Source organism: Peromyscus leucopus, chromosome 6 (genome assembly GCF_004664715.2).
Source record: "Peromyscus leucopus breed LL Stock chromosome 6, UCI_PerLeu_2.1, whole genome shotgun sequence".
Classification (NCBI taxonomy): Eukaryota; Metazoa; Chordata; class Mammalia; order Rodentia; family Cricetidae; genus Peromyscus; species Peromyscus leucopus.
Genome location: NC_051068.1, coordinates 53,319,825 through 53,333,832, shown reverse-complemented (window position 1 = coordinate 53,333,832; position 14,008 = coordinate 53,319,825). Strand labels below are relative to the sequence as shown.

At 43.8% G+C, this 14,008-nt stretch overlaps 1 protein-coding gene and 1 pseudogene across 4 annotated transcripts in view; one reads left to right on the top strand and one right to left on the bottom strand.

Moving 5' to 3' along the window:
• Positions 1 to 7,440, bottom strand: part of LOC114691741 — a 77,363-nt pseudogene extending 69,923 nt beyond the window's left edge.
• Positions 7,441 to 8,057: 617 nt separating this feature from the next.
• Golim4 (golgi integral membrane protein 4) overlaps positions 8,058 to 14,008 on the top strand; it is an 82,278-nt gene continuing 76,327 nt past the window's right edge. For all 4 annotated transcript variants that reach the window (XM_028867186.2, XM_028867185.2, XM_037206670.1 and 1 more), the window contains exon 1: positions 8,058 to 8,264. In XM_028867186.2, the coding sequence (XP_028723019.1) occupies positions 8,078 to 8,264 (187 nt within the window). In that variant the 5' untranslated portion in view covers positions 8,058 to 8,077. The remainder of the gene's footprint in view (positions 8,265 to 14,008) is intronic.

Below are 14,008 nucleotides of genomic sequence, written 5' to 3'. Positions count from 1 at the left end.
GTTAAATTCTACATGTTTTACATTACTTTCATTATTTCATTTTCCAGTTTCATTGTGTTTTCATGTACTCAATTTATGGGTTTATTTATATTTTCTTTAAGGTCCTTGAACATATTCAGAATCACTATTTGAAATCCTTGTCTTGGGCTCCCCCTGTGTTGCATTTCTCAGTGCCTACTGTGACTGAGGGTTACTGAGTTCTGTGGGGACACACTGTCCTGGCTGGTAATGTTTTTGTTTTGTGCTGGTGTTTAGGCATCTGGGATTGGGATGATCATGATCATTTTAAGTGTTGGTATCTCATCGTGTCTTTGTTGGGTAGGTGCTCCATTTCTTTGTTTCTGTTGCTTTCTCTGGATCTTACGAAAGTATGATGGCCATGTTTTGCCTGGTAGGGAGTGCTTCTGGAGGTTCATTAGAAAGAGGGGATCTTGCATGTAGGTTGTGGTAAGGCACAGAATTGTCTGGAGAGATGGGAATGAAAGGACCAGGGGGACCCTGGTTCTGAACCAAGAGTTGGAGTCCCCAGTGGATGGAGCTAAAGTGAGAGGAGGGGCTCCTGTAAGAATGTTGTTGTGGGCTGAGCATCAGAATAGAGAGATCGTAAAGGAGGACAGCAAGGACAGTGTGACTCACCTGCCCGAGTCCCTGACAGTGGTGGACACTGGACATCTTGAGTAGAAAGTGTTTCTAGGTATGGGGCCTGACAGAAAGGAAGCAGATGAGCTAAAAGGAGTGGGGGTGGGGTCAAGAGAGAGCACTGGGGTTAGTAAAGCTGAATCCACACCAAGGTTTGGAGTAGTCACAGGGGATGGAAGTTGGGATAGAGGAGAGGCCCCCATAAGCAGTCTCCTATAGAGCCTGGGAGACACTGGAGATACTGGAATGGTGGACAGGAAGGAGATGAGAAATCGCCTACCAGATTCCATGTCCAGAGTCACCACAGGGGATACCAGGTAGAAAGTGTTTCTAGGTACAGGCAGCTGGCACAAGGGAACAGGAACACCTCAGAATATATAAATGCAGCAGCACATGGCATCATTAATCTGTCCAACTCTGCTTACTACTTGCTCCTTTTCCCCAAATCAACAAATACGTCCTATCTACCAGCCAAAAGCAAAGGGAAAAGCAAATCTCATAGAGAAAACCCCAAACTTTCTCTTGAGCTGGTTTCTTCCTGAACCCACACTCAGTTTTCTCCCCTTTCAGTCAAGAACCGGGAAAGTAGAGTCTCTGCTACCCCTCCATTCCTACTACCTTACACACCTTTGACCTTTTCATTCCTCAATCCATTTCAATCATCTATATCACCCATAGACTTAGCTTTTGTTTTAAAAGGCTTGTGTTTTCTTTCTTAGCAGCAAAACGCCCACCCCTTTACCCTGAATGGTTCTCTTCCCAGTCCCTTTGTGTTTTTGCTTCCTTCTTTCCCTCTTTCTTTCTTTTTACATTTTGTAGATTGTGTGTGTTTACATGATGGGGAATATGTGGTTACAGAGGACAGCTATTGGGAGACAATTCATTAGTGCTGTCACGTAAGTGCTGGGGATCAAACTCAGGTCGTAAGACTTAGTCTTAACTGTATTTTGTTTCTGCACCATCTTGGTGACCCTCTTCCTTCTTCTTCATGACTGGTTTATCCCTTTACCTCACTAGCTTGCAAAGTAAGGGAATAATTGCAGGATATAACTCCAACAAAGCAAGTCATTCGTTTAAAGAAGGTTCTTCCCTATGAGGTGAGCAGGTATATGAATCTTCTCCAGAAGACCACTGAGGACCACAGAAGGCACATCAACTAAAACCTTTAGGGCCTGTACTTTCCTACTGAGCTAGGTAGAGACTGTTGATGCTCTGATAACTGATTATGTAATTTCACTCTCTTTAGTTGTGTGATACAGTTCAATGTTATATAAAGCAAGAAGTTTGGAAGTTAAAAATTAGTTGTTTCTATAGAAATTCAGATGAATGTTTTGAAAGCTCTACAGAACTCTTAACTTGGAGAAAAATAAAATCACAGCCAAATTAGGTGAAAAATAAGACCACAAAAAACATAATTTCAATCTGACTTTATTCTGCACTGAAATCATCTTACTAGGGACTACTCAAGGAAGCTACAACTGGAAATCGTGAGTGACACACTAAGGCTGAGATGGCTAAGCTGAGTTTTAACTAATGATGGATTCAAACCTGCAAGCCAAGGCTTGGCCTAACATTAGAGGAAAACTTAATGAAAGTACGCATATATGTTTTAAGGTGTCTGAATGTCACTTTAATGATCCTTGGCTTTCATAGACTCTAATTAACCAACTGTTTGTGCTAATTGCCATGCCTCAGAGGCTGCCTTCCCAGGAGTCCTGACTGCACCATGAGGCCACTTCTGTTCTTGTTCTTTTTCTTGGAACGATTAAAACCCCAAGATCTTCAATATAGCATTGAAGATATAAACCCCACACCTGAAGGTTCTTGGTAACAAGGCCTCACTTCATCCTGTCACTACATCCACTACTTCCTTCTGTCCTTCTTCCACATGCCATGCACAGTAGCTATTTTTAAAAAGTTGAGATGTAATGTCTACTGAAAATATCAATCCATATACTGGAACCTAAGAATTAGAAGTCCAGCTTTTATGAATAGAAGTCCCATGTAAATCCTTCTGTTGTGAAATCAACTTCCACAAGTGAAGAAAAGATGCTCAGTTATGGGGTAGCATTATCATTTTAATTGGCAAGTTGAGCTTAATTTTCAAAATATCAAATATGGATTTCTAGGACCATCTAGATATGGATAAATGCCATTACAGCTTTTAGTTCGATCTCCAGTCTGAATATTTGCTTCCATCTTGATCCCTGTGGGTCTTCTGCAATGCACATGGGAATATTCTTTTTATTTTATAAACCCTGGAACTAATTGTCTTAATCGTTACAGACTTACTCATGATGTGGTAGATAATGTGTGACTAAATGAGGCTTGAACCTGGCAGTGTGCATCTCAAGCCGCCTTTGAAATGTTCCCAAGCATCTTTCCAACTGGCAAGGAGCATTGTCAGGGACTCAGTAAGAAACCGTTAAACCTTATGATACAAAAACCATTGCTTGTCTATTTCCTAGCTGTTCTTAGTCATAGTAGTAGAGTTTAGCTTTTTACTTCCACAATGTTCTTTGTGTGGTGGGGTGGGGTTGGATAGATGCATGTGGGTTCCATACCATACATGAAGAGGTCAGGGGACAATGTTAAGTGGAGGTCCTCCCCTTTCACCATTTTTGAAACAGGCTCTCCTTTTTGTACCTTCCTAAGCCAGGTTAAGCCTATGAGCTAGAGAACTTTCTGTTTCCACTTCCCAACTCAATGCAGGAGTGCAGAAATTATAGATGTGTGCTACTGATCCTAGTGTCTTTAAGTAGGTTCTGGACATCAGAAGTCAGGACCTAATGCCTAAATGACAAGTGCTTTACCCACTGAGCAATCCTGCCAACCCAGTTGGCTACTGAAAAGGACTTGACTTACGAGAACTGATTACCCATTTACTCCTTTTCCCTCTTTTAACTCCTCACATAGTCGAAAATTACAAAGATAGCCATTCAGAAAACAGGCCCAAAAAAGGCACCAAGACATGCTGAGCAGGATAAACCACTCAGTTATGCCCCCAGTCCCATGCTTACCTTCTTGTTTCGTTAATGTACTGACAGTTACTTCCAGGTCATTAACAAAACCTTTAGAAAAAGGAGTTTCAGCCCATTTCTCATGAACCCTCAAAATGACAGAATGCCCTTGTTCCTAGAACAGGTCTTAAATGTGACAAGACAAGAGGTGAAGGTACTAATTAGGTGTTAACAAATGGGTGGAGCTGCAAAAAAGCAACAAAACACAGGGTGAAAGTTCTTGGAAGAAAGAGAGGAGAGTTATTTCTGTAACTGTTACATGATGAAGTTCAAACTGAGTTATTGACACTTAAAAGCTATGTTACATTTTGTTGATTCAGCTACCAGTTATTTAGTTACTGTTCTAGGATCCTTTATCTTGCTGTGATAAAGCATCCCAGCCAAAAACATGTCTGGGGAAGAAAGGGCTTATACTTCCAGGCCATAGGCCATCACTGAGAGAAATAAGGGTAAGAACTTAAAGCAAATACCATAAAGGGGCACTGTTTGTTGCCTTGCCCACTGGTTCATGCTTAGCTAGCTGTCTAACACAGGACAATCTCTGTAGGGATGTTATACTTCCTATGAGCTGTGCTGTCCTGTATCAATTAGCAATAAAGAAAATCCTCCACAAACCTGTCCAGATCAATCTGGAGTCGACTTTCCTCTCAGATGTCAAGTTTCTAACTAAACCAGGAAACATAAATGCTGGAAGTTGAGCCCCCGGGTTTGCATATGCTAGACAAGCATACCCTAACAACAGCCCATATCCTGAGCTCACCATTTTAAAGTTGAATGCTCAGCACTCCTTTTGGGTGGTGTTTGTTTCTCCAACAAGTTAAAGCGTATTTGTAGGAAAGATATTTCAATAAAAGTTTTCATGCAATGGAGACTACTCAGACTACATTACTAATGATAATTAGATTATTGCGAATTACACATCACCTGCTTCTCTCAAATTTATTTTTCTTAACGTCCCCTCTTGGGAACATAAACATATCTGAACACCATTCATTTAAGGTAGAGAACATCTAATGTTCTCAAACGCTGTCTTAACTCTTCTAGGATGTAAGGCTCTACTTGTCTTTTTCCTGACTTAGAAGCAAAATACTAAATGGAGGAAATTCCTCAGTATTTGTAATTTCTAAATTATATGCATATGCTATGAAATATATTGTCTATGGATATTTAATTATGAAGGGTTGGTCTTTAAAATACTAAAGAAACAAAATAAAATAGAACTAACAATAGATCTTCCAAGACTAGTGTAAATAGCTCATACATTATAAACTCTACCTAAAGGCAGTGCTATGCAAATTTAATTTATAGGCCCTGGATGCCTCCCATGTTAGCTGCTGAAAAGCACTATACTTGTATATTCAAGAATCCAGAGGCAATGTTCACCTTGGAAATGTAATATTATAAAGACACTGCCATTAGTGATTTTATGTTCTTCTGCAAACCCTTCTTGAATTTGAAATAATGAATAAGTTCAAGTAATAACTTTCTTCTCTTTCAAGTTTTATGACTAAAATATTGAGCTGTGTTTTATGGCCTTCATTTATTATATTCCATAGAATCAGTTGTCCGCTTTAGGCAAAGAAGACCTTAAGAAAGTGAAATGAAACTGATGTTAAGAAATCCGAGTTTTAAAATGAGTAATCATGAATTTAAGAAGCTCAAGATTTTCCAAAGGTTGGAAATACAATTGAATACCATGTGCTGTGTAACTTGTGAGCAGACTTTCCATGCCTCTCTACTGTACAATCCTCCCTCCCTCTCTCTCTCTCTCTCTCTCTCTCTCTCTCTCTCTCTCTCTCTCTCTCTCTCTGTGTGTGTGTGTGTGTGTGTGTGTGTGTGTGTGTGTCCGTGTGTCCGTGTGTCCAGAATAGTCTCATATTCATCTCATATTCGAGTACAGGCTAAGATTATTGCTGAAAAAAATCTGAACATTTCATTTCCTTTAGAGAAGTTTGCACAGAGATTTTGGACAGCTTATGAGCAAATTTAGTTCTGAGGAATTCTAAAGGAATCCTACTAATTACTCCCAATTTCTGTGAGTAAAACAGAAAGAGGAAACCTTAAACAGTGGGAAATTCCATAAGACTCGTGACCATGGGAGTTACACCATCACCATGGAACAAAACTAAGCTTCTTTAGTCAGCTTTCTTTTTATATTGGGCATTCTTGTCTTTTTTTTTTTTTTTTCTTTTCTGGGACTGGGGATTGAAGTTGTGTCTACTATGTGCTAGGTAAGTGTTCTAACACTAAGCTACCATCCCTAGGATTTTTTTCACTTTTGATTTGAAACAAGAGCTCTCTAAATTGTCCAGGCTGACCTAGGAATCCTATTGCCTTGATCTCGCCAGTAGCTGGGATTACAGGCTTGTACCATCAGGCCTGGGATAGGTTCAAATTTTAGCAGACTACAGTTCTTGACTACTTTTTATGAGAACTAGATAGTCCTAGAACTATTTATGTCATCTTGGTCAAATTTGGTTTGTTTCCAACATGTGAATAGAATACCCTAAGTATCCCTGTATGCATTTTGAACAATGTAACGTGCTTTTAATTAGTTAAGTGCATATACCAATTCTGCTTATTTTTCACAGTGAGATAAATGCTCCAGCCTGCCTGTGTGGCTCTTGTTAACTGATGATTTCATAGTTGACCTAAAAACATTCAGGACAGGGACTATCTTTATGAACCTGGCTTAAGCAGATCTTCCTTCATCTTAAGCATTCTCTCTCCCATAATTGATGGCGATGACTAAAACCTAGTCAGGATATCACAAAAATTATGCAGAATGTAATAAGTGCAACTGCACTACTGATTCTTTTCAGAAATAATGTATTTCCCTTAGACTCCAGGTCAAGAGGGGAAACAAAATTATCATTTATGTGTAACCTCAATTCCACACGCCCTCTCATTAGATGGAAGAAACAAATGCACCATGGATTTCTTTGAAGTGGTTTGGAGTTATTATGCTTGTCTAGCTTTTCTAGTTAGGATTTTTTTTTGTTGGCCCTGAAAATGTAATTTTAAATTGTAACTGATGCATTTCTGTCACCATTACGAGAAATACACATAGCAAAATGAATGCATACTCATTTCAGCCTGTAAGATTTGTTTTTAAATTATTCCATTTGAAGCCAGAGGAAACATATGAGATCATTTCTTTTCCTCTGCCAACAAAGTGATTTCCCCACCCCACGTGGACAGTCAAGTGAGCTTCGGGGTTCCAGCTTGCTTCCTACCATCTATGAACTCAGGCTAGTGTCCCTGAAGACTCAGTAGGCAGCCCTTGAGAGATTTGTGCCTTCTGTGCAAAGAACGCACTGTCTGCAATCTGAGCTCACTCTAGGATAAGAAGTGAGCAGGACTTAGCAGAGTGCACGTCCTGCTGCTTTGCGGTCCTCGGCGTGTGTAAGCACTGTACTCTTTCTCCACGTGCATTCCAAGTGCCAGCACACACATGCACACACATGCGTACACGTGCGCAATGATCATCACCAAGTCTCAGGCCAGGACAAGTCCCCAGCACTCCCAGCCCAGCTCCTCCGCCTATTCCCACCCACCCGGGCTCCATGTGGGCGCACCCAGGCGCCAGGCGGCCGCGCGGCCCACGGAGCCCAGGGCCTGCCCAGAGCTGAGAGGGAGGGCGCGGCCCGGGGCGGGACAGACAAAGCTGGCGTCCAATGGAGCCCAGCATTGACTCCCCGAAAGGAGGGAGCGGCGGCTTGCGGGGACCCAATGAGCTGGGAGCCCGAGTGAGACTTCCTCCCGGAATCCCGTTGGCCATGATAGCGGGGCCGTGGGTGACACGTAAGTTGGGTGGGAGGTGGCGGACCACTGGAGCCTCCAGATCAGTGACACCGGCCCTCCGTCTCCCCCCGCCCTTACCCGATCAGAACAACCTGTCCCCCATCTCTCCACCATCCGAGGTGGACCGCGCGCTGGGACGCCGCCGGGAGCCAGGTCCCTTTGTTGGGCGCGCGTCCCCTACCAGCGGTAGCCACAAAGTCCAGCAGCGGGAGCCGGCGCGAGGGGCGGGGACAGACGGTGGGGACAGCGAGGCCAAAAAGTGAGGAGGAAGGAAAGCCGGGCAGTCGGCGCGCGTGGAGACCGGCAGCAAGGGCAGCGGGCTCTGAAGTATGCAAAGGGACCCCACGGGGCCCCAGCCACTCGCGGAGATCCGACGTCGCAGAAGTTTAGTGGCCGCTGCCCGGGTGGCGTCGATGGCCTGGCGCCCCGCCGCGCGCGGGGGCTGAGCGGCCGCCTCTTCCCCTCTGGCCACGGCTTTTGTGTCTCGCGTCTTTCTGCTCATGCCGCGTCCGGCTGCTTCCCGCGGTGGCCGCTGCTGAGCCGCCCGACTCAGCCGAGGACCCGAGGACACGACGGCGCCCGCCGCCGCCGCAGCGCGGGGCGCAGGAGGGACTATGGGAAACGGGATGTGCTCCCGAAAGCAGAAGCGGATCTTCCAGACGTTGCTGCTACTCACGGTGGTCTTCGGCTTCCTCTATGGCGCGATGCTCTACTTGGAACTGCAGACCCAGCTGCGCAAAGCCGAGGCGGTGGCGCTCAAGTACCAGCAGCACCAGGAGTCACTCTCTGCCCAATTGCAAGGTACAGGGAAGGGGACGCGCGCGCGCGGCCAACTTCGCTCCGCGCTAGTGCTGGGGCTGGAAAAGTAGTTTTGATGTGCAGTTGGCCTTGCAGGTGTCATCCGTTGACCTTCTGGGACAGCAGCACGGGGCTGTTGGCTCTGAGTGTGTGTGGAGAGGTAACATCCCGGTTTTCCTCTTCCTGGCAGGAGTTATTTTTGAAATCCACAGCACCAGCCCATGGCTTTGGGGGGGTTACATACAATACGGGATATTTTGCCCAAAGCACTTGTCAAAGGCCCAGCTGCAATCTAAGCAAACAGCCCTCCTGCCACATCTGCCAACCCTTTCCCAAGAGGCATGCCCTGGTTTGTAGATATGGAGAGTTATGTAGACACTTAACTGGGTCTCCTTTTCAAGAAAAAAAAAAATAGGCTATACATTCGTGGCTGGTGAATGGAACTGGCTAGCTTGTTTTATTATTATGCTGATTTAATAGGTAACTTGAGAAATATGGGGTGTGATGGAAAAGTCCACACTACTTGACTAATTATCCTCCAGATGATTGTTTTTTAAAAAGACTTGTCTTCCTGTGGTTGCCTTTAGCTGATCACAGAGCTTTGTGTGTGTATATGCATGAATGCACATGCGTGTTTTACAGTTGTTAGCTTTGGGAAGTCAAAAAGAAGAAACGTAAGATTTCACATTGCCAGCCACAGAAGACACAACTTGTGCAAGACGTTCGAAGCTTGTATCCTTCTGTTTTAAAAATCACATTGACTATGAATTTCTAAGGCCCAAATGATTCGTGAGTGAGTGCATGTAAACCCTTGGTGGTTCCCTTAAGGACACGCTCATTGTATATGTTTTTTATAAGCTCATTGTATATGTTTTTTATAAATGCTTTTACCTGTCCTACTCGTTTGTTTTCAACACTCACACAACTCTCTCTCCAACACAAAGGAAGCAAGAAATAAAAAGCCCTATCTAAACAGTCATACCACAGCCGTCCTTGTTGATAATGCAGATATGGCTTACTGAATCTTCCTGGGCGCATGTAAGCTGAAGGGGTGTTCCTAACAGGGGATGTGGATACAAATATAAAACAGATGCTTTTGCCTTGATCCAGCTATACAGAGCGTTTTCTAGTAAGACTTTTCAGATAGGAGAAAATGATATGCAGCTATTTGCTTGGTCTGATTTGTTCTTCCAAACTTAGAAGAAAAGAAAGTATTTTTAGCTTCTTCAAACTGCACTGCCCCAGGCAATGAAAATATGTGGCTGGCCTTTTTTTTTTTTTAAAGGAAAGCCTGTTTTGACTGTCTCTTAGATTAAAAAAAAAAAAAGTATAGGTGTGGGAATTTACCCGTGAGTTGTTGGTATGAGAAGGGTGGATACTTAGTTTATTTACTTAGAAAAGTATGAGTTGATTCCCCATGAGCTTCAATGTGGGTGTGAATGTGTGGATGTGCCGTTTGCACATGTGAGGGCCAGAGGTTGATACTAGGAGGTCATCCTTGATGGAGTCTCTACTTTATTTTTCTGATACAGGGTCTCTCACTGAAAGTTGAATACCTGTTTTAGCTAGATTGACCAGCCAGCTAGCACCTAGGATGTGTGTGTGTGTGTGTGTGTGTGTGTGTGTGTGTGTGTGTGTGTGCACTAGCCTATATGTATGCTCCTCTGTGGAGGCCGGAGAGTGATGTCCAGTGTATTTGTTTTTCACTCTCCATCTTATTTCTTGAGACAGCCAGACTGTCTGGCCATTGAGCTCCATGGATCCTGTCTTCAGCCCCCCAGCACTCAGATTGCAGGCATACACCACCATACCTGGGTTTTTACATGGGTCAGAGGGATCCAAACTGAGGTCTTCAGCTCGCACAGCAAGCAAGCGAATGACTGGCTGAGCTGTGCATCCAGCCCCTGAAATATTTATTCATTTGTCTATTTATTTGTTTTTTTAATTGATTTTTGGGTTTTTTTCCGAGACTGGGTTTCTCTGTGTAGTTTTGGCGCCTTTCCTGGATCTCCCTCTGTAGACTAGGCTGGCCTCGGACTCACAGAGATCCGCCTGCCTCTGCCTCCCGAACGCTGGGATTAAAGGTGTGCGCCTTCACCTCCGCTGCTGCCGCCGCCGCCGCCGCCGCCGCCGCCGCCGCCACCACCACCCAACTGAAATCTTTCTTAATAGATGCTTTTTGCCATTTCCTTTTGGCGGGCAGCGCAACAGTTGCAATGATTGTGTAGGGAGAAATTAGTTCACAAGCTGGCTGGAGTTTCTGCTTTTTTTCAGAAGAGGCTTCAGACTTGCCTTTAGCAACATCCATTGTCACCTCTGCAGGCTGTTTAGTAGTGAGCATTTTCTGGTGGCATGTGGCTTTTGTTTTCCCTTCTCCAGGACAAATGACATTTTATCTAGTGGTGCTACATCCTACCTTCATACACAAGTCTTTAGAGCACCTCACTCTATCCTTTTTTGGTTTGGGTGTGTATGTCTATGTGTGGGTGTGCATGAGCGTGGAGGCCACAGTTGATACCAGGTGCCTTTTCTCATTTACTCTTCATCCACCCTTACTTTCTGAGATGGGGTCTTTCTCTGAACCTGATGCTTACTGACTCAGCTAGGCTGATTGGCTAGAGATATCTGCTTGTTTCTCCTCCACAGTCAGTGGGTTACAGAGCAAAAGGTAGGTCTCCAGGCGGCACAACAGGGACTTTACTGACTGGGCCATCTCCCGACACCCTCCCTCCCTCCCTCCCTCCCTCCCACCTTTGTTCCTTTAGACCTCTTTAGTTCAGTGAGATTGCTTTATTTGGCTTGGATAAAGGTCAGAGTTAATTTTGAGTGGTCTTCTTTTAAAACATGACTCTTGACAGAGTCGAAGCAAGTGTTTCTCTATCAAATGGTACTCATTTGTTAAGTGAGCACAGTTGAGATATCTTCATTTGAAGAACAGGGTGTACTCCAGGGTCCTTTGGACAGAGATTACTCTTTTTTATAATAGCCCTATAATTGGAACTGGAGAATGACATGGAAAGGCTCAGAGACCAGATTACCATCTCCACAAAAATCCATGACACTATCTTCTGCATCTATGTATGTATGTATGTATGTATGTATGTATGTATGTATGTATCATCTATCTATCTATCTATCTATCTATCTATCTATCTATCATCTACCACCTATCATTCATCTATCATCTATCTACAATCTATGTGTCTATCAATCATCTATGTATCTAGTTCTCATATTAGTACCTTAATTATACCAAAGAACGGGGCGGGGATCACATACTAGTAGCAGAGGTAGTAGCAACCTTTGTTCCGTGCACAGTTTAGTTAACATTTCTAAGTTTCCTCTTGCTGCTTTCAGATGAGCCGCCTGCCACACTGTTCTGCAAGCAGCCTGCCTCTGGCTACACTGCCTGTTTGGAGCACCTTGCAGCTGCCACATCAATTAGATCACATCTGGGGGGGGGGATGATGAGGGATGAGGGGGGATGGGGGGTGGAACCCAGGCTTCAACCAACAGTCTTTAAGGCTCCCTAGGTGATTGCACAGGCAGCCAGGGTTAGGAGCCCTGGCTCTCTAATCTTAAAGCTAAGCCACTTCAAACATCCTCCTCTTCACTTGCTAGGCCCCAGGGGTGTTTCCATCGCTTATCCTGGGCGTGTGATTAAAAGCAGACTGGCTTCTGGACTGCGTTCCAATTCTAGTTCCCCATTTATTTATTTATTTATTTATTTATTTATTTATTTATTTATTTATTTATTTTTGTGTGTGTGTGTGTGTGTGTGTGTGAAGTTGGGCCTCATTTTTCTTACTTATCAAAGGGAGATTAGAGTGACTCATTTCATCAGGGTTATTGTGAAGATTAATCAAAATAATTCCCAGGGAACCCTCGGCACCAACCTGGAATACAGGAGAACTATGTGATCATCCGGCTCCCACTTTGAGGTCGACGACCATCCATGTCTTTATCTCTTCCCAGCTTGGCCCTGGGTCATTTTGAGATTGGCTAAGTTCTTAGTTCCGTTATCTACCCTCCTTTGTTTCTAAGCAGGTATTAGAAAAGTAGCTAAACTGACATGAGCTGGTGCACTCTACCCTGAAGAAGGAACGGCTCTTCCCTGACAACTTAAACTCAGAATTCAAGTTTCGTTACTGATTAACCACTCTGTGCCACATTAGATTAGGAGAGGTGTGCAGCTCCCGAGGCAGTGACTGTGTGCAGTAAGTTCCGGAATAAGATGTAAGGAGCACATGTTTAAGAATATTAAGGGCGTGGGAGATGGCTCAGCGGTTAGAAGCACTGGCTGCTCTTCTAGAGGACCTGGGTTCAATTCCCAGCACCCACATGGCAGCTCACAACTGTCTGTAACTCCAGTTCCAGGGGATCTGACACCTTCACACAGACATGCACGCAGGCAAAAAAAAACACCAATGTACACAAAATAAAAATGAATAAATTTTTAAAAAAGAATGTTAAGTGTACTCTCCCGAAACACTGTGCCGTAATATGACATTGATGACCAGATACCACTGAAGACAATTAATACAATGTTTTACATGCTCTACATTCAAACCAGTATGTTGTAATTACTTAAAAGAAAAGAGTTTGACAGTTTGTGTTTCTGAGAGTCCTATTTGTTACTGAAGTTTGCTGCCACCAGGACAACACCCTAGCCTGACCAGGAAGGTATCACATTGTGTTAAGGGCCTTTTTGTTTTCCAAAGCTCCTACATTTGCTTTAAAACAAAAGCCCTTCAGTTCAAGCTCAGGCCTTTGAAGTCCTTCCTCTTTGGTGCCTGGCATATAATTAGTGCTCAGTAAACAGCAGGTGTATGTCAACAGACATTCTTAGTGATGGTGGGTGGGATAGTGTTCCTTGATACTGCCTCGTGAGGCAGAGGACATCAGTCTGTTGTGCTTTCTTTTAGCTGTGTGATCCTGGACAAGTAATTTAACCTCTCCATGGCATTGGTTTCTTCTCATATAGTTATCAAGATAGCTCTCTTATAGGTTTCCCTGTGGTCCGTTACCCAGTGTTCTACGCCAGATGAGTGGAGCTTGCATTTGGACTACCCTTGAAGGCTTCTGGGCAACAGAGTCCTTGAGAGACCTTGATGATTCAGTCTTTAGGTGTGCGAGTATGGATGATGTTTGGAAGGTAGAATCATTTCCGTGTGCAAAGTTAAGGCATGCAACAGCAATCAAACATTTCTTTTGAATGGCCATCTGTACTAAAGTATATCTAACATGTAAAAAGACACACTTTCCTTAAAAATGCTGAGGTGGCTGAAGTGTGAAATGTGCCCCTGGGGTTTAGGTGTCTGAACAGTGGATTGTCAGTCACTGTCAGTGACAGTGATATTGGCAGCTTGTGAAACTTTAGGGAGTGCAGCCTAGCCAAAAGTGGGTCATTGTGTGGAGCGGGTGAAGGTTATAGTCCACTCTGATTTCAGGGGAGGTCTCCCTGCTGTATCTATGGTTTGTGGGATATGAGGAGTCCCAGACTCTCTACCCCATCACCAGGCGTTCCTGAACTTGTTGGACCATGCTCTTGCTAACTGTGAGGCAAATAAATCCTTCCTCCTTTAAGTTGCTTCTCTTAGGTCTTTTGCTACAGCCACTAAGAAGGCAATTAATAGATGTTTGTATTTTACATGTAAAATTCATTCCCTAACTAAAAGATAAAACTTTTAAATATTTTATGCAACTCCCAAGTAAAGCATTCTGTCCCACGTAAATGATGGATACAA